This window comes from Prionailurus viverrinus, chromosome B4, assembly GCF_022837055.1.
Source record: "Prionailurus viverrinus isolate Anna chromosome B4, UM_Priviv_1.0, whole genome shotgun sequence".
Classification (NCBI taxonomy): domain Eukaryota; kingdom Metazoa; phylum Chordata; class Mammalia; order Carnivora; family Felidae; genus Prionailurus; species Prionailurus viverrinus.
The window spans coordinates 128925316-128950206 of NC_062567.1; the positions used below are offsets into that span (position 1 = coordinate 128925316).

The following is a 24891-nucleotide window of genomic DNA, read 5'->3' on the forward strand; positions in this document are numbered from 1 at the left end:
CAGGAGTGTGAGGAAGCCAAGGTCAAGGTCAGAGGGGTGGCGTGGGTCTAGTAATGTCAGCGGTGGTTCAGCTACCCCAGACCCCTGGGAGAGCGGATCCCAGCCACAGGGAACAGCGTGAGCAAAGACAGAGCACAGACTCTTCAGGGAGCAGAAAGGGGGGTGTGAGGCTGAGATATAATGGTGACAGTGGGGACGAGCGCTGCCCTGGCTCCCATTGCGCCCTTAACCCTGAGCCATCTGAGCCATCCCACAGGACTCTGGGACTGTGTTTTTTAGACCAGGCTCTGTCATCAAGTAACTGAGTGGCTTTGGGCAACTTGCTTAAGCCGCTTCAGTCTTGAGTTTCACTCCTATGAAATGGGGATGGTGACAGCTGCCCTTCTCATCACAGGGAGGTGCCGGGAGAAACCCCATCATGTATGCAGACAGGTCAGCTTTGCCCCCTTGGGAAAAGGAGGGGCTGTTACTTCTTAGATGATTAAAAGCCCCGCTTTGGGCCTCAATCACTATTAGAGCCACGGTCCCCTCCAAGAGTGGGGCTTCTTTCAAGAGTCCCCGGGGTTCCCTGGCCTCCTCCTCCTGCCTCCTGTCCAGTTATCTCTCCTTCAGGACCCTGGCTTCTGCCCACCCTCCTACCATTGTCTCCTGCCCTCCAGGGGCCCAGCCAGGCAGCTCCAGAGCTAGGGAGGGCGCTCAGGACAAACCCGTCCTGCCCCAGGACTTTTCCCCTCCTCCCTCCCTCGCTCTGCTCTCTCCTCCAGCCTCCACACTCTGTCCCCTCAGCCAGTCTGTTCTTCCCCAGGGCCTGCAGGCTCACTCTCTCTTTTCCAGGCCTTTGCTCAGATGTCACAGGTCAGCGAGGCTTTCCTGACCACCTTATTTCAGATGTGATGCCCTCCCACACCAGCCCCTTCCCGGCTTCATTTTTCTCCTTAGCACCTCTCACCAGCCCACATACTCCATATATTGTTTATCTATCTTGTTTGGGGTCTGTTGCTCTCCACTGCGGTGTAAAGCACCAAGAAAGCAGAAGATTCAATCTTTTCTTTGCTAAGTATCCTCAGCACCGCCTACCTACCAGGTAGGGGCTCCGTTGAGTATTTCGTGAATTGAATTGTCAGGAGTGCGACCAACCATGAGTTAGCTCCAGGTTTTATTGTTTGGTGGCGGAGGGGGGCTAAAGACCCCGGGGCCCTGTCCTGAGCTTCAAACTCACACCAGATGTCTAACCCACCCCAGGCTCAGAGTGGTCAAGTAACTTTCTCAAGAGCGCACGGCCAAGAGTCGCCAGAGTCGGATATTGACCATCGGTCTCCCTGCTCTCTGTGTTGCTCGTAGTAATGGGGATCAAGCTGAAAACTCGTGATCCTTGTTACTAAACTATGTTTTCACCCATTCCATCCTGGGTCAGGATGCCCTAGTTCAGGGGCTATCTCTTCCACGGGTCAATGGGCTTCTCATCTCAAAAGGAGGCGCGTTTCATTCATGTTACCCTCTCCCCAGAGCCCAGCACAGGTACATGTGAATGTCCGAGTGAATTAGTGAATGAAGATGTTCTGTGGTGTCAGAGGACGTCAGGCACACCAGGGTTTTAGTCTTGGCTCTGCCTCTGACTAGCCGTGTGACACTGGTAAGTTAATTGCCCTTAGTTGCTGTGAAATGAGGATCTTGGTACTTAGCCCTTTGGGTTACTGTGTCCTGATGAATGTAAAGATTCTGGAACAGGAGCTGGCACATAGTGCAAAATAAATATTAGCTTAAAAGGGGGGGAAGACTAAAAAAAAAGAGAGAGTTGTGCATTTTGTGAGTGAGTTCTACGTCAGTGGAAGCGAGCAGATGGAGGCTGAAAACGCCCGGGCATTTCATTTCATCCCCACAGGTACTACTACCCTTCCCATTTTACAGATAAGACAAGTGAGGCACAGAGAATTTAAGTCTTCTAGCCCGACATCTGGGTCAAGACCAGCCTAGGGAACTGTAGAGGGGATGCATCGACGGGAAGGAGGTCAGAGGGAGACAGCCCCGCCAAGGGCCAGCCCTCTGATGGGCCCCCTGGGAACCCAGACCCGGCAGCTCGGGCTAAACGTGCGGCCGGTCCCGCGCTCGGAGGCTTCTGGGCGCCGCCCGCCTCCGCCCCGCCCCCTGCCCTCGGGTGGTCCAATCTCACAGCCCTTATGTAAATGAGGCGCCTAGAGAGAGCCTATGCACGAGCGGCAGGGGAGTGGTCTTCGTCCACCTCCCGGGCAACGTTCTGATTCATTGTTAAAATAGGAGCTGTGACCCCGGCATCCCACCCGGGCACCTCCTGTGCGTGGAAACCCGAGCCGAGGTCAGTAGTACTGCGCTGCGGAAGCGGGGGAGGGGAGCGGGGAGAGGAGGCCGGTGGGGTAAGGGAGAGGGGCGAGGCATACGGAGAGGGACTGGCTGACCCGCTGGAGAGGTCCAGGAGTCCATTCTCCGGGTGGGGCATGAGTGTTCGCTGAAGGTTTCCCATTGTTACAGCCACACCTAATGTGCATTTTTGAGCATTCTGCCAGTTGGTTGGGAATAAGGAGGAGGAGGAAGCGGGAGCAGTGAGGGGCACACGGAACAGAGCCCCCATCCGCCCCCAGGAAGATGAGCGGCGTATTCCTTCTCAGGCGATGCTCCTTTATATGGCCAGACCAGGAAAGAACCGCCCAAGCTGGGCGGAACCGGTTCGCGCCCCCTCCACCACTGGGGCAAGGGACGTCTCCGGGAGATGATGGCCCAAGAAGGATCGAGGGGCAAGTGGGTACCCCCCTCCAAAACACACATACACAACGGGCCCTGCCACCTCCCCAGGTCTGATGGTGGAGAAGCCAGGAACCTTCGCCCTGGCTGCCCCAGGGGAGGATGAGAAATTCCGCAGCCCTCAGCTGAGATTGGCAACCAAGGCTTTATCCCCTGGTAGGCTTTGCAGGAAACTTGCCAGGTGAGGACAGGTGTGTGGGCTGGTGACCTGGGGGCACCGCAAGGTGCATGGGATTTGGGGAGATGGGTTCCTCTTCTGTCCCGCCCTCCTCCTGGGGCTCTGTGTGCGTGACGAAGGGATCTTCAAGTCACTCTCGTCGGGGCATCCCCCCTTCCCCCCTCCCAGGGCGTGGCATTGGAGCTCTCAGTGGCCTCCCCCAGATGGGAGAGCTCTGTGCTCAAGTCAGAGCACCAGTTGAGCTCCTGGGACCTAGAACAAGGTATGGACCCTTGGTGAGTCTCCGATGCCTCATCTTAAATTGGCATTGGCTTTATCTACAATGTAAGATAACCGTGAGAAAAGGCACTCGAACTTTAGGGTGCACTGAATCACCTAAGAGACTTTTTAACAATGCACGACCCCAGGCCTCACACCTCCAAGAGATTCTGACTGGGTGGATCTGGGGAGGCACTGAGAATTTATATATATATATATATATATATATATATATATATATATATATATATTTTTTTTTTTTTTTTTTTTTTTTTTAAAGTAAGCTCTGTGCCCAACATGGGGCTCGAACTCACAACCTGGAGATCAGGAGTCACATGCTCCACTGATTGAGCCAGCCAGGTGCCCCGGGAATATGCATTTTATGAGCAGCTCGGCTGAGTCTAATGCAGGGTCCTTAGAACAGACTTTGAGCAACACTGCGGTAATGACTAGAAATCACATGTCTAAATGCTTGGCAGAGTGCCTGGTGCTTAGTGGGTGCTTCAGGAGTGTTTAAAAAATTTTTTTGTTTAATGTTTATTTATTTTTGAGAGGGGGAGACAGAGCGTGGGTGGGGGAGGAGCAGAGAGAGGGAGACACAGAATCCGAAGCAGGCTCCAGGCTCTGAGCTGTCAGCACAGAGCTCAACGCGGGGCTCCAACCCACGAACCGTGAGATCATGACCTGGGCTGAAGTCTGACGCTTAACTGACTGAGCCACGTAGGCGCCCCGGGAGTGTTTATTGAATGAATAAATGAATGGATGGATGACCTTATTTCCTCGGTCCTTGTCTGTCTAGGGGCAGCTGAGGCCGGGTTCCGGGTGGTCCACCAGCCAATTACCTGGCCCTTGCCTGCCCCCCTTTCTTCCCGGTGGCCACCATTGGATCGCAGGAGCTGCCGTGGCCTGACTCAGCCAATATGGAGGGGGGTGCTGGGACTGTCCCCTGTGAACACTTTGAGGCCAACGTGCTTGCCCAGGGTTGCTGTCAAAACTGCTTTCACCCCGAGGAGGCCCACAGAGCGAGGAGCCAGGTAGGCCAGCTTTCCTGAGCAGGTGTGGTGTTCTGGGATGGGGATGTTCATGACGGATTGCCCCTGGCTGGGCCACTCACTTGCGGCCGAACCCAGACACTGGCCTTCCTCCTGGGCAGAACCCCGGTTCTGCCGTCTGTTCCACGAGGTGCTGGGACCACAGTACGTTTCCCAAATGTGAGTCACTCTCCTCCTGCTTTTATGATTTTTTTTTTTTTGCCATAGCCTCATGCAATCTAGTACTTACTTTATTGTTCTTTAAATAAACACCCTTTTTTTTTTTTTTTTTTTCAACGTTTATTTATTTTTTTGGGGACAGAGAGAGACAGAGCATGAACGGGGGAGGGGCAGAGAGAGAGGGAGACACAGAATCGGAAACAGGCTCCAGGCTCTGAGCCATCAGCCCAGAGCCTGACACGGGGCTCGAACTCACGGACGGCGAGATCGTGACCTGGCTGAAGTCGGACGCTTAACCGACTGCGCCACCCAGGCGCCCCTAAATAAACACCCTTTTAAACTTTATATTGAAACGCAACTTTATATCATCCCTATAAATAGAAAACCAGGATCATATCCTTTATATAGAAGGTTAAAAAGGAAGAACGAAAAAAAAAAAATCTGAAACGTCTTTAAATTCTAACTAGAGAGTCTTGTCGGCTGCAGGCCGGTTCTGAGCCTGAAGCTCACTGTCTCTCTGTTACAAAGGGAGATTGGCGGGTGTTAGGGAGACATTAAAGGCACCCCAGCACCCACAGGAGACTTTCTCCTTGAAGGTATTGAAGGAGCGAAAGGGAATGTGTTTTCTCACTTGGCAATCTATGTGGTCTTAGGCCAAGCCCCGCTACATGTAAACCCAGAGCCCTAGGAGAAGCAGGGGACCTGTGAATCTCCACGGACCCCCTCCAGCCTTGACCCCGCCTGCCTCCGCCCCCCTCCCCCCGCCCCCATGGCTCCATCATTCCCAGAGGATCCCGAGGCTCCTCTTAAGCCTGGCAGCCGGTTTATGCAGGGCGTCCGGCTCCACGAGGTGGCCATTATAAGGGAGTTGCTGTTCAGCTTTGAAAGCAGGCAAGCCAGAGTTCCAAACCAGGGTTTGCCCTTTACCTGCTGTGTGGCCTGGGGCCACTTACCCTCTCTGGCTCCACTCTCCTAATGGGTAAAGCGGGGCAACAGGGCGTTCTCACTCAGGGCATCTGGCACTGTGTAGCCCAAGTCACATGTGGTTAATTCAATACACGTCAGTTTCCTCTCTCCCGCCTTCCCGACCCGAGAAGTCAGTCTGGAGGATTCTTTTCTACCTGTCTTGACACCACCAATAACAGCGCTCTGCCCTCAGCCCCAAGTTCAGGGAACATGCCTGAAAGCCCCGTGGGTCTGTCTCTGAGGCACATGCCCTTCCCCAGCGGCTGGGGAGATGGCACGTGTGGGAACAGGAGGAGAAGCTTAGATACAGACAGGTCCGCATTCTAGAGTCAATCCAGCCACTTCTGGGCTGAGACCTGGGGCCAGCTCACGTGTTCACACTGTTCATACTGAACGGGTGCTTAAAAGGTGCCAGGCGTTATGCTACCCGAGAGTATGCAGAAGTGGCCCCAGGTCCCAGGGCAACCCTCTCCCTGAAGCGTACTGTAGCTCCCCTAGGAACCTGGGTCCTGGATGCCTCTGTGCTCTGCTCTCAGCTGAGCTTTCTATAGGCTGAGAGATGGGGGAGGGATTATCCCTGGAAATCACATGGGCCACCAGGTCAAGGCCAGGGTCTGCACGGAGGGAGGTGGGAGGGTCCTGCTGTCTGTCAGGCACACACATCTCTTTCAATGTATTTATTCTTTTTTTTTTTTATGTTTATTTATTTTTGAGAGTGCACGAGAGAGACAGAGTGTGAGCAGGGGAGGGGCAGAGAGAGAGGGAGACACAGAATCTGAAACAGGCTCCAGGCTCCTGAGCTGTCAGCAGAGACCCTGATGCGGGGCTCAAACTCATGAACGCGAGATCATGACCTGAGCTGAAGTCGGATGCTTAACCGATTGAGCCACCCAGGCGCCCCTATTCTTTTTTTTTTTTAAGTTTTACTTATTTAAATAACCTCTACACCCCATGTGGGCTCGAACTCACAACCCCGAGAACAAGAGTCACATGCTTCTCTGACTGAGCCAGCCAGGCGCTTCTCAGCGTATTTATTCTTAAATGTGTTTAACATCCTATTGATTTAACACTAATGAAATTCTCTTTAATGGTTTTACGTTTTTTATTATACATAAGATGTACAGACCGGGTCCTGTTCTAAGCCCTTTACAAGTATTAACCCGTTTAATTCTCGTGACACCCCTAGGAGGTGGGTGCTTTTATCACCCCGGTTTTGGAGATGAGAAACCCAGGCTCAGAGAGGGAAGCCACCAAGCTGAGGTCACCCAGCTGGGAAATGGAGGTGCCAGGATTGGGCCTGATGTCTGTCTGAGGCCAGAGCCCGTGCTGACCCGCCAGACAGGAAATCAGAGCCAGGGACTGGCTACTGGGACTGCTCACGGGGACAGTGGGTAGTGTCGGGGGCTGGGGGTGAAAGCAGGAGGAGGTGCCATGACAGGGGGGGGGGGGGGTCCTGCTTGGGCCCAGCTGGGCTGGACCCCTTTTTGGTACCCCGCGCTTCTGCTCCCTCCTCATTCATGTGGCAAGGTCCCCAGGGCGGCCAAGGCGCCAGGCTGGGCTGTGGATCTGACACCTCCCGCTGTGGAGTTCTGATCAGAATCTGGCTCCGGGGCAGGGGGCGAAACTGAACCCAGACGGGCCTCCTCTGGCTTGGACGGCACGACAGATACGCCGGCCCCACTCCCGGGCGCTGCCCAGGGCCCGCGGGTGGCTTTCTTGCGATCCGGGGCAGTCTCTGCCCACCCTGAACCGTGGCCAGGTTGTGGCCTCGGCCCCGGGCGCTGAGCTCCGGGGTCCCCGGGGAGCCCGTGCCCGGGCCCCCGCCCCGCCCGGCTCTCAGGTGAGCGGGCGGGGATCAGGTTCCTGCGGTTTCATGTCCCGCATTGTTCTTGGCTGGGCCCCGGCTTATGAAAGAGTAATGAGGGGCCCCTGCTCGCAGCCGGCCCCTCTAAGGTTTCGCTGCCTCGGCCGCCGCCACCACCACGGCCCAGAGTCAAGGCCTGGGAGGGCGGCAGCGTGGGGGCCTGAGCCGGAGCCCCCCGGGGACGAGGGTGCTGACAGCCGCCAGCCGCCACCGCGGAGCCCGCCGCCCAGGTAACCTGAGAGGAGGCGGGGTGCAGGGTGCTGTGGCCACTGTCTCCCACCTCCAGGGAGGGCCCGCCACCCCGGGGAGGTGGGGAGGAATGGGGGGGCCTTCCCGGAGGTGAGCAGCCGTTCCCCCCGGGTGAGCCCGGCACCAGCCTTCGCAGGTGTGGCCCTGCTGAGGGCGAGGGAGGGACAGAAGGGCCTTGGGCTCAGGGCCCCACCCGCCCCCCCGGGGCCTGGACCCTCCCGCCCGCCCCACCCCCGGAGCCCCCTGCCCGTCCTTTAGCCCCGAAAGTCTCTCCTTCCTCCAAGGTCTTCCTCAGACCTCAGACTTCCTTTTTCACCCATTGCCTTCAGTCCCCAGGCCGGGCTGGTCCTTGTCCTCACCCTCCCCTCCTCACCCTTGTTTTCCAGCTGCGGAGGACCCCACCCTGCTTTTGCGTCCCTTTGTTTACCTCCCACCCTCTGGCACACACACGTCCGCGTGCAGCAACACGCATGTAGTAATGAACTTAACGCAAACGCGTGTGTCAGCGTACCCACTCCCCGGACTTGCCTACGCACGCACGTGGGCCCGCTCGCACCCGCACGGGCTTTTGTGCAAACACATACCTGTCCACACACATGTGCGTGCACACACCCTCTATCTCCGCCAGCCCCCGGCTTGGGTCCCAAGAGGCGCTTCCAGCCTGACGGACAGCTCTCCTTGAGAAGCCTGAGATCCCAGGAGGAGATGCCTGGACACTTCCATCCGGCCTGGTGGGGGGAGGGGCTGCGTGGGGGGGAGGGGAACCCCCACGTGGGCCAGGAGCTGCCTCCTCTCTCCAACTCTGCCCCAGGAGCCGGGGAGCCCTCCAGGTGCTGAGGTGCCTTACTGCGACCTGCCTCGCCGCCTGCCTGTCTCTGAGGGTCCTCTCGGTTCCTCGACCTCCGGCTGCCAGTCCGTGGTGGGCCTGGGCCTTGGGCCAGGGCCAGAGAGGTGGGTAGAGCCCCAGGCTTGGGGAGGGGTTCCCGAGGGGAGGATGCCCTCACCCGCCCCCACCCTGCACCCCTTCACGATGGCAGGATCTGTCTGCTGGCTGCCAGTGTGGGTCATATGGTCAGGTCACACGGCCTGGGCATAGGCAGGCAGTGGGCATGTTCCTGGGGCCCTAGCTCAGTTTGCTCTGGGGAATGGAGCTGCCAGGCACCCACCCCGCAGGGGGCATGGCCCCCCACCGCTCACATTTCCTGGTTCCCTTTGCACAGCTTTAAAAGATTAAACAGTGTCAGCACCGGAGGGGGGCCGGGGCGGGGCGCGGCACCTGTTACCACCCACCTACCTGCTCCAGGCTCTGGGATTCCCTCCACGCCCAGGCCTGAGCTGAAGTCCCTCTTTAGGCCAAGGTGCCTTGGGAGGTCGTGGTTGAGGGTCCGGAAACCTGGGTTCCAGCTTCAGGTCCATCCCTGATGGGCAAAGGGAGCATGGGCAAATGTTTCCCCTCCTCCATGCCTCAGTTTCCCTGTTTAGGAAATAAGAGGAATTGAATCAGATTGGCTTTGCTTGGGGAACATGCATTCCTCACAGGGAGGTATTATTTTAAAAACAAAACAAAAACCAGCTCTGCCATCAAATATGTTTCAGAAAGGCTGGGATAAACAGCTTTGAATATCTCTCTTGCAAGACTTGTCAGCACCTTTAGTTTGCTAGCGGGCCTTGGGCTTTGGGGTAGGGGTGGTAGGAGAAGTGTGTGGTATGTCCCAGACTCATTTGACCACAGACCTCTTTTTCACGGCCATTATCCCTTTCCAACTTATAGGTCAATCTGTGGGTCACTCTTTGGGGAGACTGCCATCTGTAAGCCTTCCCGGGCCTGTGGCTGTCCTGACTGGCTTCCTAAACCAGGGCTTTACTTCACAATGCAGCTGTAGCCCTTCCTAGCTCTGTGACCTTGGCCAGTCCCTTGACCTCTCTGAGCCTCAGTGTCTTCATCTGTAAAATGGGCATCATTACACACGTTTCAAAGGGAGACTGTTGTAGCTGAAGGAGGCGGTCCATGTGAAGAGCCCAGCACAGAGAGCCCTTGGTGTTAGCTCCCTCCTTTGCTCTAATGCGAGGTGTGTGTGTCCCTGGGTGGGGGTATCACTCCCTAATTCCCATGACTTTTGGGGGAAGAAGTCATAGGTCTGTCTCTTCTCCCAGGGGCCCGTCAGCAGGGTCCTCTGCAGAGGGCCCCACAGCCGCCCCCAGGAGCCAGGGCCAAGAGGCAGTGCCCTACCTGGAGGGTCTGGCCTCCTCCCTGAGCGGCAGCTTCGACGAAGGCCCCGACTCCGGCACCAGCTCCAGCCCTGAGTGCAACACCCCTGATGATCCCAGCGACTCGTCCTCCGTGGTGAGCTGGGGATGAAAAGCTGGGGACACGATCGCCCCTCTGTGCCAGCCCTGGGGTCCCGCCCACAACTCCAGACAAGGGCTGAGCCTCTCACACCAGGGAGCCGGGCCAAGGTCCTCGGGAGATTTAGCCAGCTGGACCAACCGCCTGGGAGAGGTGCGGGGGTCTCTGCAGGGCGGGCCCAGGGGGCTGGGGCTTGGCTGCGAGAAGACAGAAGGAGTTTCAGGTGAATCACCAACCGGGTCAGCCTTCCAAAAACTCTCAAGGTCACAGAGGGCCGGGATGTCGGGCGTGCTGCCTAGACCTCGGACAGAACTGGTCCTGAGCCCTGTCCTGGTCACACACCACTGAACTCCATGACCAGCCCTGGGATAGATCTCCGAGGGACAGAGGAAAGGGAGCAGGCTGGGGGGCCCAGGGAAGGGCTGGGGGCCATCTGCCTGGGAGCTTCCGGGGGACTCACCCCTCAAAGGGCTGTCACAGGGCAGAAAAGGCAGGCTATCTGTGAGACCTCCAAGGGGAAGTGATGGGATGGCAGGTGTGGGTTCAAGAAGACTCACCACCCGCTCAGAGGTAGAGACTTTTATGGCCCCATTTTGGGGCAAAAAAAACTGAGGCTTGGAGAAAGGAAGCAACTTACCTAAGGCTACCTATCTGGGAAGTGGAGGGGCGAGGCTTTGACCTCACTTCTCTCTGGACCCTGGGAGTGCCTCTGGGGACTGGGGGCTGCTGTGCCACTGCAGGGAGTCCAACTGCCCTGGGTTCAAGTCCTCCTCCCACCTCAACTGTTTCCCAGCTGTGTGACTTTGGGCGGAGTTCTGAGCACCAACATGCATGCCTACCTCGTGGGTTGATTGAAGGTTAGCTAAGTTCGTGCCTTAAGGAGCCCAGCGCCGTGCAGGGCATTCAGCAGGTGCTCTTTCAATGTCGGTGCCTTTCCCTTCCTTCTATCCGTCTCGTGCTGGGGGCACAGGCCCAAAGCCTCCAAATATGCTATTCCTCCCTTCCCCGGCAGGACTGGGACACTGTTGAAAGGCAGGAAGAGGCTCCCAGCTGGGACGAGCTCACCGTGATGATCCCAAGGAAGCCCCAGGAGGGGCCCAGAGCTGACAGTGCCCGAAGGGTTCCATGTCCCGTCACCCGGGCGCCTGCGGGGGGAGATACCGCAGGCCAGAGAAAGGAAGGTGAGTCCTTCCAGGCCAGGTTGGTCCCCGTGACCACAGGTGTGGTGATGGCCTGAGGCCTGGCCAGATCTCCCTGGCCATCTGGGTCCCCTGGCACAGCTTCCTTTGGTGACCCGAGTAATCGTAACAGTTCCCATATAATTGAGGAGCGGCCGTGGTGTGCCATACATCAGCTGTATTTATTTTTATTATTATTTTTAAACGTTTATTTATGTTTGAGAGAGAGACAGAGTGCGAGCAGGGGAGGGGTAGAGAGAGAGGGCAACACAGAATCCGAAGCAGGCTCCAGGCTCCCAGCTGTCAGCACAGAGCCTGACGCGGGGCTCGAACTCACGGACCGTGAGATCATGACCTGAGCCGAAGTGGGACGCTTAAGCGACCGAGCCACCCAAGCGCCCCCGTGCTACCTGCTTTAAATACATCATCTCACGACTCGTTGGTTAGGATCAGGTTGCAATTGACAGAAACTGGCTGCACATAAACGGAATGGCTCACGTAAGTAAAAAGTTTAGGGGTTTGTGACTTCAGGCATGGCTGGATCCAGATGTTCAAATACTATCAGAAATCTGGTCTCTGCTATGTTTCCTTCCGCGCTGCCTTCATTCTCCCCCAGACCTTCCCCCAGTCAGGGCACAATGAGCAATATCAGTACCAGGCTGTGTCCTATCTGCATATCAGCTCCCAAGACAGAGGGTGCAGTCTTCCCATGGATGTTGCTCAAGTCCCAGGAAGGGTTCTCCCTGGGACCCAGCATGGGTCATGTGCCCGTGCCCTGGTGATCAGGGATGGGGTCAGACCCCTGTGCACACCTCATGGCCTCAGAGCGGGGGAAGAGATTGCCCAAAGGAAATCAGGGCGACGTTGTGCGCAGAGAAAGGGAAAAAAGGCTACCGGGCAGGCCAAGCCCCCAGATGCCCATGGCACTGGCTAGCATCTCGCTGACTTGTGAACCCAGTGTGGGTGATGGGAGCGTGTGGAGCATGGGAGATGGGGGGAGAGGAAGCCCGTGGGGGCGGGGGGCCACCCACGACTTGCACCTCCCTCCAAATCTGGTTCTCCTTCAGTCTGTTCCATGTCCCCGGCATGCTGGAAGCTCAGGCCCCAAATCGTGTGTTCTCCCGATTTATCTTTTCTTTACCCTTTATATTCAATCCTCAGCAGCTCTGGTTAGCGCCACCTGGAAAACACACCTCTCAAATCTGTCCCCTTCTTGTCTTCTGCGCAATACTCGCTGGCCCAGCCACCGCTGCCCCTCGCTGGGATTGTGGCCAGAGCCCCCTCAGTCCCCGCTTTGCTGCCCAGCGCTCTTCCGCCCATCCCCCACAGCAGCTGGAGCCATCTTTTAAAAACATGAATCAGGTCTTGTCATCACCCCACCCCCCCTGCCTGGCCCTATCAGCACTGGGGAGAGGGTGCATGGGAAGAAGTAATCTCACAGGGAACGCAGGGAGCCAACTGCCTCCCTGGAATGTGAGTGGCCTGATAGGCAAGTGGGATTTTGTACGAAATACCTGTTCTCTTGCTTCTAACACGGAGGCAGTGGAGTGGGTGAAACTCACTGTGTGACCTGCTCGGTCGAAGTCAGTCACCACTGTCCTCCCCGTGGCAGGCTCCCAAACTGCAGGCAGGGCCCCCCCCCCCCCCCAGGCCCAGGAGGAATTAGCCAACGCCCAGCTGGCTGAGAGACAGGACACAGTGCCCTAGGACATCTGTAGAGCTTGGCTTGTGTGTGCCCGAGTGGGGCTGCAGGAGTGAAGTCAGATCCTGGGTGGGCCAGGCTGAAAGGGATTCTTGAGATGGGCGGGCAGGGGAAGAAGCCAAGGTTGGGGGCGATGACCCAGCTGGGAGGCAGTGAGAGGAGTGACAATCGCCATCTCAGCCAGCATCCAGGCACGGCCTGGGAGGCGGCGCTCAGAGCTGGAGGGTGGCAGCACAGTATCATTGAGCTCCTCTGCTGTGCTTAGCACTTTTCCTAAGCCCGGGAGACACAATGGAAAACTAGAAGGCGAGGCCCCTCCCAAGATGGAACTGGGAGGCCAGTGGGGGCGGCCAGAGCCTTTGCCCAGCCAGGGGAAGTCTCTGGAATTTAATTCAAATGCAGTTGGGAGCCCCTGATGTTTTTCCAGTCTTTTATTCTCAGATAATTTTTTTTTTAATGTGTATTTATTTATTTTTGAGAGAAAGTTCACACAAGCAGGGGAGGGACAGAGAGAGAGGGAGACACAGAATCGGAAGCAGGCTCCAGGCTCTGAGCCGTCAGCACAGAGCCCGACGCGGGGCTCGAACTCACAGGCCGTGAGATCATGACCTGAGCCGAAGTTGGACGCTTAACCCACCGAGCCACCCAGGCGCCCCTGAGATCATTTTTAATTTATAGAAGAGTTGCAAAGCGTACAGAGTTTCTGTTCTACCCCTTGCCTGGTTCCCCTGATGGTGACATTCTTCCAGAGCCATGGTATAGTTACCAAAATTAAGAAATCAACATTGGGACGTTATAGTATCAAAACTTTATTTGTATTCACCTGTTTTTCGACTCCCGTCCCTCTGTGGTCCTACCGTCCCATCTAGGACCCACAGTGCATTTAGTCTCCATGTCTCCCCAGTCTCCTCCAGTCTGATGGCTTTTCGGTCCCTCCTTGGACGCAGGGGTGAGTGATCTAGCCAGGTTTCCTTTTGGAAAGGATCTCCCTGAACGGGACGGCGAACCTGGGGGCCCACAGCACACACGTTGGGGCATCAGTTCGTCAGGCAACAACGAAAAATTTAAGCGCTGCTCTGTGTGTGGTTCTGGCTCCTGGCCAGGCGCCGGAAATTCAGACTTCGGTGACAGCAGCTCAGAAAGTGTGGAAAGAGACAGAGCTTTCCCAAGCAGGAGGAGAGGGAATCTTAAGCACGGCCTTTAACGAAAGCAGTTGTGGTTCCTTCGAGATGAGGCCACAGTACCCTTTGCTTCTCTCCTGATGAAGCAGCGGCCCGGGGACACGCACAGAGCCGGCGGCCACCCCATGCCGGATGACCAAAGGATAAGGGGGCTGGTGGGTGACCCCGAGGTCATGGCGGCCCCTTCATGAGGACGGGAGTTGTGAAGAGGTGCCTGCTTAGGGCAGTTACAATAATCTCTTAGGCCAGGGCTGCTTATGCAGTAATGTGCATGCAAATCACCTGGGAATCTTATTAAACGTAGATTCGGGGCAGGGTGCCCAGGGCGGGGTGGGGCAGGGGAGGGGGGCTGAGATTCTGTGTTTCTAGCAAACTCCCTGGTGAGGCTAATGCTGCAGGTTCACAAAAGGCCAGCCCATCCTCATGGCAGCTCTGACAGAAGCTTCTAGGGCAAGGGCCTCTCTGGGTGTAAGGAACGGGAGCTTTCTAGAACTATCGCAGTGAAAGAGGCTCATTAGAAGAGATGGGGGAATTTCTCAGAACCCAACCGCAGGGGTAGAACAGGGAAAGGGAAGTTGCTAGGTGGCTGCTGCTGGACCCCCCCGCCCCCCCCACCTCCCTCTCGGGGGTTACATGGGCTGTTGCCAAAACTGCTCTCTATGAATTTGTTCCGGGACCCGCAGGCCATGTGCCTTTCCAGCCCTGGAGCCTACCTCCCTTGGACTGAGTCAGGCTGGGTTTTCAATTTCAAATCCCAGCCTCAGCTTGAGAGAGGCCACTAAGCCCCCTCCGATCTGCCTTATTTACAGGGGTGCAGTCACCTCGTATGGACAGTGGAGCCTCTAAGAAGGGGCTGTGGGCTCTGCCTTCATCATCTCCTCTCGGGGCGCCTGGGTGGCTCAGTCTGTTAAGCATCCGACTTCCGCTTGGGTTGTGATCTAGCGGTTCGTGAGTTCCAGCCCCGCGTCGGGCTCTGCGCGGACTGCTTGGAGCCTGGAGCCCGCTTCTGATTCTGGGTCTCCCTCTCTCCCTGCTCCTCCCCTGCTCACGCTCTGTCTCTCTCTCTCTCAAAAATAAGTCAATGTTAAAAACAAAAAAATCATCTCCTCTCTCCAGACACCTGCAGCGGGAGCCGAAGTGCTGGTCAGCACTGGGCCAAGCTCCGGGGAGAAAGTGGATACTTCTTGGAGCAGCACCGCTCAGCGCTGACCCAGGCTTCCTGTGCAACGCCACAGAGCGGACCTCGAAGTGCCACCCCCCAGGCTTCCTCTCTCCATCGTTCTACCCAAAGGGACGTTATCCAGACTGCTTCCACGCAGCTCGCTAACCCCCGAGCCTCCTCTCCCCCACAAATCACCCAACGGGACAACCCCAGGACCTCTTTCACACAGCAAAACACCCCCAGCGCATCCTCTCCTTCAAGACTTGCCCAACGGGATAACCCCAGAGCCTCCTCTCCCAACAGAACCACTCCACGGGACAACCCGAGGACATCCTGTGCCCAACGGGACAACGCCAGAGCGTCCTCTCCCAACAGAACCACTCCAAGGGACAACCCCAAGACATCCTGTGCCCAACGGGACAATCCCAGAGCCTCTTCTCCCAACAGAACCACCCAACGGGACAACCCCAGGACATCCTGTGCCCAACGGGACAATCCCAGAGCTTCCTCTCCCAACAGAACCACTCCACGGGACAACCCCAGGACATCCTGTGCCCAACGGGACAATGCCAGAGCGTCCTCTCCCAACAGAACCACTCCAAGGGAAAACCCCAAGACATCCTGTGCCCAACGGGACAATCCCAGAGCCTCTTCTCCCAACAGAACCACCCAACGGGACAACCCCAGGACATCCTGTGCCCAACGGGACAATCCCAGAGCCTCCTCTCCCAACAGAACCACTCCACGGGACAACCCCAGGACGTCCTGTGCCCAACGGGACAATCCCAGAGCCTCCTCTCCCAGCAGAACCACTCCACGGGACAACCCCAGGACGTCCTGTGCCCAACGGGACAATCCCAGAGCCTCCTCTCCCAACAGAACCACCCAACGGGACAACCCCAGAGCCTCCTCTCCCAACAGAACCACTCCACGGGACAACCCCAGGACGTCCTGTGCCCAACGGGACAATCCCAGAGCCTCCTCTCTCAACAGAACCACTCCACGGGACAACCCCAGAACATCCTGTGCCCAACGGGACAACGCCAGAGCCTCCTCTCCCGACAGAACCACCCAACGGGACAACCCCAGAGCCTCCTCTCCCAACAGAACCACTCCACGGGACAACCCCAGGGCATCCTGTGCCCAACGGGACAATCCCAGGACCTCTTCTACCCAAAAGGACAACCTGAAAACCTCTTGTACCCAATGGAACAACCTCAGAACCTCTTCTACTCAACGAGACTACCCGCAATCTTCCTCTCGGCGGGACAACCCTGGAACTTCCTCCCCTCGATGCTCCACTCAACGGAACAATCCCCGGAATGCTTCTCCCCATCGTACTAACAAAGATATCCCCTGGGCCTCCTTTCCCCTTCGCCCAACCCAGAGTGAAGGCCCCCGAACCTCCTCCCCATCTCGCTCCAAGCAAAGTGAGGTCCCCTGGGCATCCATTGCCCTTCGGCCAACCCAAGGTGACAGGCCTCAGACCTCATCTCCCAGTAGGCCAGCTCAACGTGACGCACCCTTGTCCTCCTCTGGATCTACTCAGTATCGCCCACCACCCCGGGCCACTTCCTCTTCCCATAGCCTGGGCCACCACAGTGCCTCCCGGACTTCTTCACCTCTGTACCCTGCTACCCGCGGGGCACCCCAGACCTCTTCTGAGCCCTCCCAGCCTCCATGTTCTGTGTGTATTGGGCATCGGGATGCTCCTCGAGCTTCTTCCCCTCCTCGCTATTTGCAACATGACCCCTTCCCTTTCTTCCCAGACCCCCGTGCATCTGAGAGTGAATCACCCCACCACAACCCCCCCTATATACCTCCAGCTGTGTGCATCGGACACCGGGATGCCCCCCGGGCCTCCTCACCCCCCCGCCACGCCCAGTTTGATCCCTTTCCCTTCCTCCCAGACACATCAGATGCTGAGACTCAGTCCCCCCAGCACGATCCTCCTCAGTTCCCCCCACCTGTATGTATCGGGTACCGTGATGCACCCCGGGCCTCCTCCCCGCCGCGCCAGGCCCCAGAGCCCTCCCTCCTGTTCCAGGATCTCCCCAGGGCCAGCACCGAGAGCCTTGTCCCCTCCACAGACTCTCTGCACGAGCCCCCCCACATCCCCACCCCTGTGTGCATTGGGCACCGGGATGCCCCCTCCTTCTCATCCCCACCACGCCAGGCCCCTGAGCCCTCCCTTTTCTTCCAGGATCCCCCAGGGACTAGTATGGAGAGCCTGGCCCCCTCCACCGACTCTCTGCATGGCTCCCCAGTGCTGCCCCCCCAAGTGTGCATCGGACACCGGGATGCACCTCGAGCCTCCTCCCCGCCCCGCCACCCCCCCAGTGACCTAGCGCTCCTGGCATCCTCACCTCCGCCGGGCAGCTCCGGGGGCTCCCGGGGCTCGGCGCCCCCTGGGGAGACCAGGCACAACTTGGAGAGGGAGGAGTACAGCATGCTGGCCGACCTGCCCCCGCCCAGGAGGCTGGCGCAGAGGGAGCCAGGCCCCCAGTGCGGCAACGGGGGCCGTACCCGCAGCCCTGGCCGTGCAGAGGTGGAGCGCCTCTTCGGGCAAGAGCGCAGGTGAGCTCAGGGCGGGGTCAGCCAGGCGGGGTGGGGAGGAGGCTCGGCAGCAGGACAGGTGGAAGGTTCACAGGCTTAGGTTGGCAGGTGGAAAGGGTTCAGACCCCGCACCCTGCCACTTACTGGCTGTGTGACCTTGGGCAAGTCACTTCATCTCTGTTTCCACATTTTCAGAGGCGTGTGTGTGTGTGTGTGTGTGTGTGTTTTGGCAACCAAGTGATGCTATGTGTAGCCTAGTGGTTAAGAGCAAAGACCAGGGTCAGGCGGGCTGGGGGTCAAATCCTGGGTCAAATCTAACTCCTCAACCTATGGGATCTGGTAAAGTGATTTAACCTACCTGAGCCTCAGTTTCCTCATCTGTAAAATGGAGAGAACGTTAGTATGTTAATTTAAATAAGGTTTTTGCTTTTTTGTGTGTTTCTCTTTATTGTTGAGAGAGAGACAGAGACAGAGACAGAGCGTGAGCAGGGGAGGGGCCGAGAGAGAGGGAGACACAGGATCCGAAGCAGGCTCCAGGCTCTGAGCTGTCAGCACAGAGCCCGACGCGGGGCTCGAACCCGTGACCTGCCAAAGTTGGACGCTTACCGGACTGAGCCCCCCGGGCACCCTTAATTGAAATAAGGTTTAACTCTCAAACCCTTTGCTTGATCCAGAATCGTAGGTTTATTTTATTTTTTCCTTCTTACATGAGGGAGAAAAAACTACCCATGGTTCTTTTCTGCTTTCACAAAGGAAACTCATGGGTCCCCATGCGTTTCAGAAAACGGAGAGATGTCAATTTAAAACGCATGGCCAAAGCCACCTATTTTAAATAAGAGAACGCACAGCATCACAAATTTTTTAGAAGTTAAAGGTCGCTTTCCCGGGACGTGGCGACAATGCCTGAAGTCCGGGTATTTTATGAGTCTCCTCCTCCCGAGTGCTGCGCGGGCGGTTTATGGCCCCACACCGTCTGCTTTGCCACAGCTGCGGGGAAAGGAAACATTTCCTCCCGATCGCTGAGATTTCTTTCTCCAGCAGTTCCAGCCTCCGAGTTTTCAAGGATCGGGGCTGGAATGCCATTAGTTAAGGTCAAGAGAACAAAAAGTTGGTCTGGAAGGCTCAAAACTTACAGCGTATAATTCAATGAATTACAGCGTATTTACTAAGCCTGAGTTGCACAGCCACGCACAACCTAATTTTAGAACCTTTCCATCACCCTAGGAGCGGGTAATATTTTGCATTCCAGAATTCCTCTTTGTTTTCCTTTAGGCAATATTGTCTCTTAGGTTGGACTCTACTTGAGAAACCTTATCTCTTACTCTTCAAATTTCCCTTTCCAGTAAGTTTTATCCATTTAGTACCCAGGTGACCACCTTTGTGGTCCCCGGCATTAGCGTAATTCTTTCTTTGGCCTTTTTGAAAAACACATTAAGAAATTTTTTAGAGCAGTTTAAAAAAAAATTTTTTTTTAGGTTTATTTATTTTTGAGGGAGAGAGAGAATCCCAAGCAGGCTCTGCACTGTCAGCATGGAGCCCGATGTGGGGCTCGATCTCATAAACCCTGAGATCCTGACCTGAGCTGAAACCAAGAGTCGGACACTTCACCGACTGAGCCACCCAGGCGCCCCTAGAGCGGTTTTAAGTTCACGGTATTGAGTGGAAAGTACAGAGGTTTCCCATTCAGCCCCTGTCCCTCCCCGCCCCCCCCCCCCCCCATACACAGCCTCCCGGACTATCCACATCCCCCACCGGCATGAAATATTTGTTAGAAACCATGAAGCGACATTGATACATCATTATCACCCAAAGTCCAGAGTTTACATTAGGGCTCACTTTCGATGTATATTCTATGGATTTGGACAAATGTATAACGGCGTGTATCCACCATTGTGATATACAGAGTAGTTTAACTGCCCTAAAAACTCCCTTTGTCTTTGGTCTTCTTATGATGACTGTTTTTGGTCCAATATCATTTTGCATACCTTTGATTTTATCTGATAACTCAGCAGGGACACTAAAGTCTTTAAACCAAAGTTAAATTTTCTCCTTCTCCTCCTCCTCCTCCTCCTCCTTCCAGGGATAACTTTGAGACAGACAAAAGTGTTTAGAATAGAAGTCTGGAAGGTGTTTGTACTTCTGTTGACATTCAATTATTTTTACACGGATACTTCTATTCATTTTATTCTGCTCTCTTTGAAGTTGTTTACCTTTTTAAGGCTTTATTGCAGTATCATTGGTATATAAAAAATTGCATATGTTTATTGTATACCTTTTGGGGAAGCAGACTGTTGGCTTTTTAATCAACGTTTTAAAACTCTACTGCGTAATTAATTTTTTCCTCTCGTATGGCGCTTTTTCCAAATAGGAAAGCATTTGTCCCCTGAAGACGAGCCTTTAAAACCTATTTCAGTATCTGTAAGGGACAGACCAAAATTTATGAGTGGCTAGCTATAGAGCCATACTTTTATTTTCTCCCCCATGTTCGACATGTATTTATTGAGCATCTATTCTGTCCAAGCATTGTCTACCTGAGCCTGGACGATTTCTCTTAAAGGGCTATCACATTCTGCTTATTATACACATCATCCACATCGTCTGGCACTGGTTAAAAAAAGCTATCACATTAAAACATGAGGAGTTTGGGCTTGATATCTTGGTATCTTCACACACACACCCCCTCCTCAGATGCCTTTGGAATCCCTTATCTTAGCATCATGTAAGCATTTTGTAATCTCTTGAATTCAAAAGAGTCTTCATGGAATTTGCTAGATTTGATGGCTCTTGTCCTTTACTACTCTCTGGAAATAGAATGGAGCCCATCCAAGCTTCCAAGGGAAACGTGTTTCCTTTGCCTCTCCCTTGGGGTAGCCACATCAACACTGATGGCCCAAGGGGACACTGTTGCTTCAGCATCGCAAAGCCTGGGTCTCTGTTGGCTTCTCGGAATCTTCTGGAGTCCTTTCCTCCCATGTCTCAAATCCACATGGGGGGAAACTTCTCAGAAGGGCTCATTGTTGAGCACGCTGGAGTTTATTCAGCGCATCTACTCGAGAAGGCGCACATTGGCCGGTCCACCTGTCCACCCTGCCCTGAGTTTTTTTTTTTCGCCGTTATGCCCCCCAACCCAGTCACGTTTGGGGCTTTCGCTTCACGGAGCCTCCGGTGCCTGGTTCTGTGGAACACTCACTCTGTGCCCTCAGATCTCACAGAGCAAGGGACTCCCGTCTCCTCAAATAGATTAAAAATGGAAGCTGACCAGGCACCCCTCAAACTCTGAAACACTTGCACCAGGGAAGAGAACTTTGGTTTTCTGTGAGTCAGTCTCCTTTTTTTTTTTTTTATTTTTTTTTTAACGTTTTATTTATTTTTGAGACAGGGAGAGACAGAGCACGAACAGGGGAGGGTCAGAGAGAGGGAGACACAGAATCCGAAACAGGCTCCAGGCTCTGAGCGGTCAGCACAGAGCCCGACGTGGGGCTTGAACTCACGGACCGCGAGATCATGACCCGAGCCGAAGTCGGCCGCTCAACCGACTGAGCCACCCAGGCGCCCCGAGTCAGTCTCCTTCTAAGAGCTGCTAAAATCTCAACGGACTTTATGGGTCTGGTTCTAATGACATTGGAAAAGCTGTAAGACCACCCCCAAAAATGCCAAATTCATATATATGTATTTTTTTCTACTCTCCAAAGTGTCCGTGGAGTTTCCACGCAGTTCCCAAGCCAGAGGCAGGCCGAAGGCAGGCCTGGCTGCGCAGAGGTCCCCCCTCCTTCCCTTTTGGTTGGCTCGGGGGGAGGCCTGGCACCGAGTGGTCTCTTTCAGGCTTCCCTCACGTCAGCCGTTAGAGACCCAGCTCCCTTGGTCAATTTAGATGAAGTCAGACCTGTTGAAATAAAGTTCCACCGGAGTAGTTGGGTCTTTGGTTTTGATGACCTTACCTACGGGAGGGGAGAGGTGTGCCCGGATTCTGTTTGGTTCCTACCTCTCAGGTCACGTTAAATATTAACAGCCACGGCTACCAATTATTAAGCAAGACGGTGGACTGAAACCAGGGACTTTATACAGCTTAGAGGTTATGTTCATTGGACTGGGCAACCGTGCCTGAAGTCCAGGTGCCTTAGAAGTGCCACTTGCGTGGGCAGTTTGTGTTGGTCTTCTCTGGAATTGTAGAGGATGTTTCTTCCTTCCGACCTTGCTAAGAGCTCCTTTACTGACACCTCAGATGGCCTGGAGTGTTCAAGGCTAGGTGCCGGAACCCTCTTGGTTGTGGAGGGGGGAAAAAAGACGGGTCTGGGAAATCCAAAACTCACCATGTAGACAGGAAAAGGGCAGAAAGGATGGGATGTGGGGGCACATTACACTCTGTATCTCCCGCCCCCACCGCACGGGTTGTGTGAGACAAAGTGGGGTGGTCAAGTGCTTGGCACCTGGAACATAGAAAGTGCTCAATAAATGTTTGCTGTTCCGATCATGTGCGCACAGTGCCTGGTACACAGTAGGTGCTCGATAAACCTTAATTCCCACAAAGGCCCGTCTAACCTTTATCTAGGGGTGAGTGGTGGACTGCTGGTGGGGTGGGAGTCAGAAACAGGAGGTCCTGAGTGAGGCGGGAGGCAGTCAAGACCAAGGCGAAGCCCCCTACCTGTGTTTACCCCTTTTTCTCACTTCACCCCCTGAGGTGGGTAGATTAGAGCGATGTCGACCCTCCTCATTTTTCAGAAGGGGAAACTGAGAACCTGAGAGGATCATCCCTTACTTAAGGCCCTTCAACCAGCTCGTGGAGGGTCCCTGGATCTCCCACATCTCCTGCCGCCGTTGGGGGCGGGAGTAGAGGAGCCGGGATGCTGGGACAGTCCCAAGGGCCCTCAGAGGGGCGGCTGCATTTGCTCATAGGAAGTCCGAGGCGCCGGGGGCCTTCCAGGCCCGGGACGAGGGGCGGTCGCAGCGGCCCAGCCAAGGTCAGAGCCAGCTTCTCCGAAGACAGTCCAGCCCTGCCCTCAGCAGGGAGGTGAGCACTGCCAGTCTGCCCCGGGCCCCTGCACCCCCCCCCCAAGAGGTGGGCCACCACTTCTTCCCTCCCCCAGGTGGCAGGCAGGCGGTTCGAGAAGGGAGGTCCTTTGTGAAACGATCAGAGTCCCAATCGCGGGTGTCCAGCTTCCCCCGACCAAAGAGCCAGCAGCTCTTAGCAAAATTGAGAAGGACCCCAAATTACTGTCTTAAAGAGGGCCCTTCCGTGCTGGCCCCTTCCTTCATTAGACACCTGCTATCTCGAAAAGTTTTCAGGGAAAGCCTCAGACGCATCAGTCCAGCTCTAAGGGCTATCTCGTCCTCGCTGGGGATTTGGATTTTTAAAGAAACTCTTAGAGAGCAGGGCCTGACCCAGTGGCGTGGGGTGTTGGTGGTGGGGGTTCCGGCACCTGCTAGCCCAGGGTGGAATCAATATCTCGGGGAGGGGGGCACGGGGGAGCCCAGAAAGTAAGCAGCATTTTGAAGATCTCTTTCTGAAAGTGAGGAGACTGGGTGAAAGGGAAGAGCTCACACCCCCAGGGAGGAAAGACCCTAGGTGCTTTGCGGCCCGCTTTCATCCAGCCTGCTGTGAGGACACAGCCTGCCTCTCCCCAGTTTCCTGTACTGGAGAGAGACCACCCCGTCAGGGTTCTGGAGCGTCACGCACCCCCTCACTTATCCTCAGGTAACCAAGCCCCTTGCGAAGCAGGCAGAACCGGCCCGGCGGAGCCAAGCGGAGCCCCCTCATCCCAGGAGCCCCGAGAGGCGGCCTGAAGGGGACCGGAGGCTCCAGGGGTCCTCACTGCCCCCGAGGACATCAGCCCGGACCCCTGAGAGGGAGCGGCGGCCAGAAAGATCTCTGGAAAGTGGCCGGGCAGGCCCAAGACAGCCTCCGGGGGGCCGGCAGAGTCAGGAGGAGTCTCCAGGTGCCCAGGGCCCTCACAAATACCTGGAGAGAGGCTGGGGCAGCCTGCCAGAGCTGTGTCCTCACCAGCCTACGAGCCCCCCAGAGAGCTCCAGGATAGGCCCCGAGACCCCCACCACCACGGGCCCGGGTGCTGAGGGAACATGCCCACACCGGCATAGCCCTGAGAGGCGACCCGAGCTTGACTGGAGGGACCTCGTGGGCCTCCTCGGGGCACTCCGAGAGGGGGCCTGGGCCTGCATGGAGGCGTCGACGCTCGCCTCCCGTCTTCCCAGGCTAGACTGGGAAGGCCTCCTAGAGCTCCTGCAGGCCCGGCTGCCCCGCCAGGACCCAGCTGGACACGGGGGTACGCTGGCCACGGCTTCGGGGCCAGAGGTGGGTTCCCCCGCCACAAACGGTACCCTGGAGCGAGAGCGACAGGGCCAGCCGGACGGCTGGGTGGAGGCCACCCTAGCCAACGGACAGAAAGCTGGGCCGTGGCCCCAGAGCTCTGCCCAGCCACCCAGCCCTGACTACGTCTCCACCCAGTGGCCAAAGACCAAAGTGACACGTGGACCGGGGACCTCCACTACGGCTAGTCTGGAGGAGATGGGCCAGCCGGGGAGCAGGAGCCCTGCAGAGGGTCCCAGCTTGCCAGAGTGGGAGGTAAGTCAGTGTCACGTCCAAGGGGCAGCCTGAAAGTCAGCCTCACCCGGACAAGTGCACACCTTCCGAGGCTCAGCCCTAATCCCTCCTCCCGACCAAAACTTCCAACCGCCCCCGCAGTGATACTGACCAGCATTTACTAGATGCTAAGCCCCGGTCTGAATGTTTTGTGGGTGTTTTCCTCATTCAATTTCCATAGCAACCTGATGCGGAAAGGCACTGTTTATTTACAGATAAGGAAACTGATACTCAGAGAGGTTAAGCCACTTAAGATCACACAGCTAGTAAGGGCTGGGGCAGGGGTGGACCGCTTCAAGCAAGGTGCTCTGACCAGGCATTCTCCCTTCCTGGCTGCACAGTCCTTGGCTTGTGTTGCCTCTCATGGTTCTTACCTGACTCTGGCTGGGACGGCAACCAGTGTGGTCGAGTCCCCCTGACTTTCCTGCTGTATTCTTTTTTTTTTTTTTTTAATCTTTATTTGTTTTTGAGAGAGAGAGAGAGAGAGAGAGACAAAGCACGAGTGGGGGAGAGGCAGAGAGAGAGAGGGAGACACAGAATCCAAAGCTGGCTCCAGGCTCTGAGCTGTCAGCACACAGCCCGATGCGGGGCTCGAACTCGTGAGTGGTGAGATCATGACCTGAGCTGAAGTCGGACACTCAACTGACTGAGCCACCCAGGCGTCCCTCC

At 56.0% G+C, this 24891-nt stretch overlaps 1 protein-coding gene across 1 annotated transcript in view; it reads left to right on the plus strand.

Annotated features, from left to right (window-relative positions):
* Nucleotides 1–4010: 4010 nt before the first annotated feature.
* TRIOBP (TRIO and F-actin binding protein) overlaps nt 4011–24891 on the plus strand; it is a 51016-nt gene continuing 30135 nt past the window's right edge. Inside the window, exons 1-7 of the mRNA XM_047866133.1 lie at nt 4011–4245; nt 8313–8452; nt 9656–9845; nt 10861–11029; nt 15026–17648; nt 22521–22635; nt 23320–24204. Of these exons, the coding sequence (XP_047722089.1) occupies nt 4132–4245; nt 8313–8452; nt 9656–9845; nt 10861–11029; nt 15026–17648; nt 22521–22635; nt 23320–24204 (4236 nt within the window). The 5' untranslated portion in view covers nt 4011–4131. The remainder of the gene's footprint in view (nt 4246–8312; nt 8453–9655; nt 9846–10860; nt 11030–15025; nt 17649–22520; nt 22636–23319; nt 24205–24891) is intronic.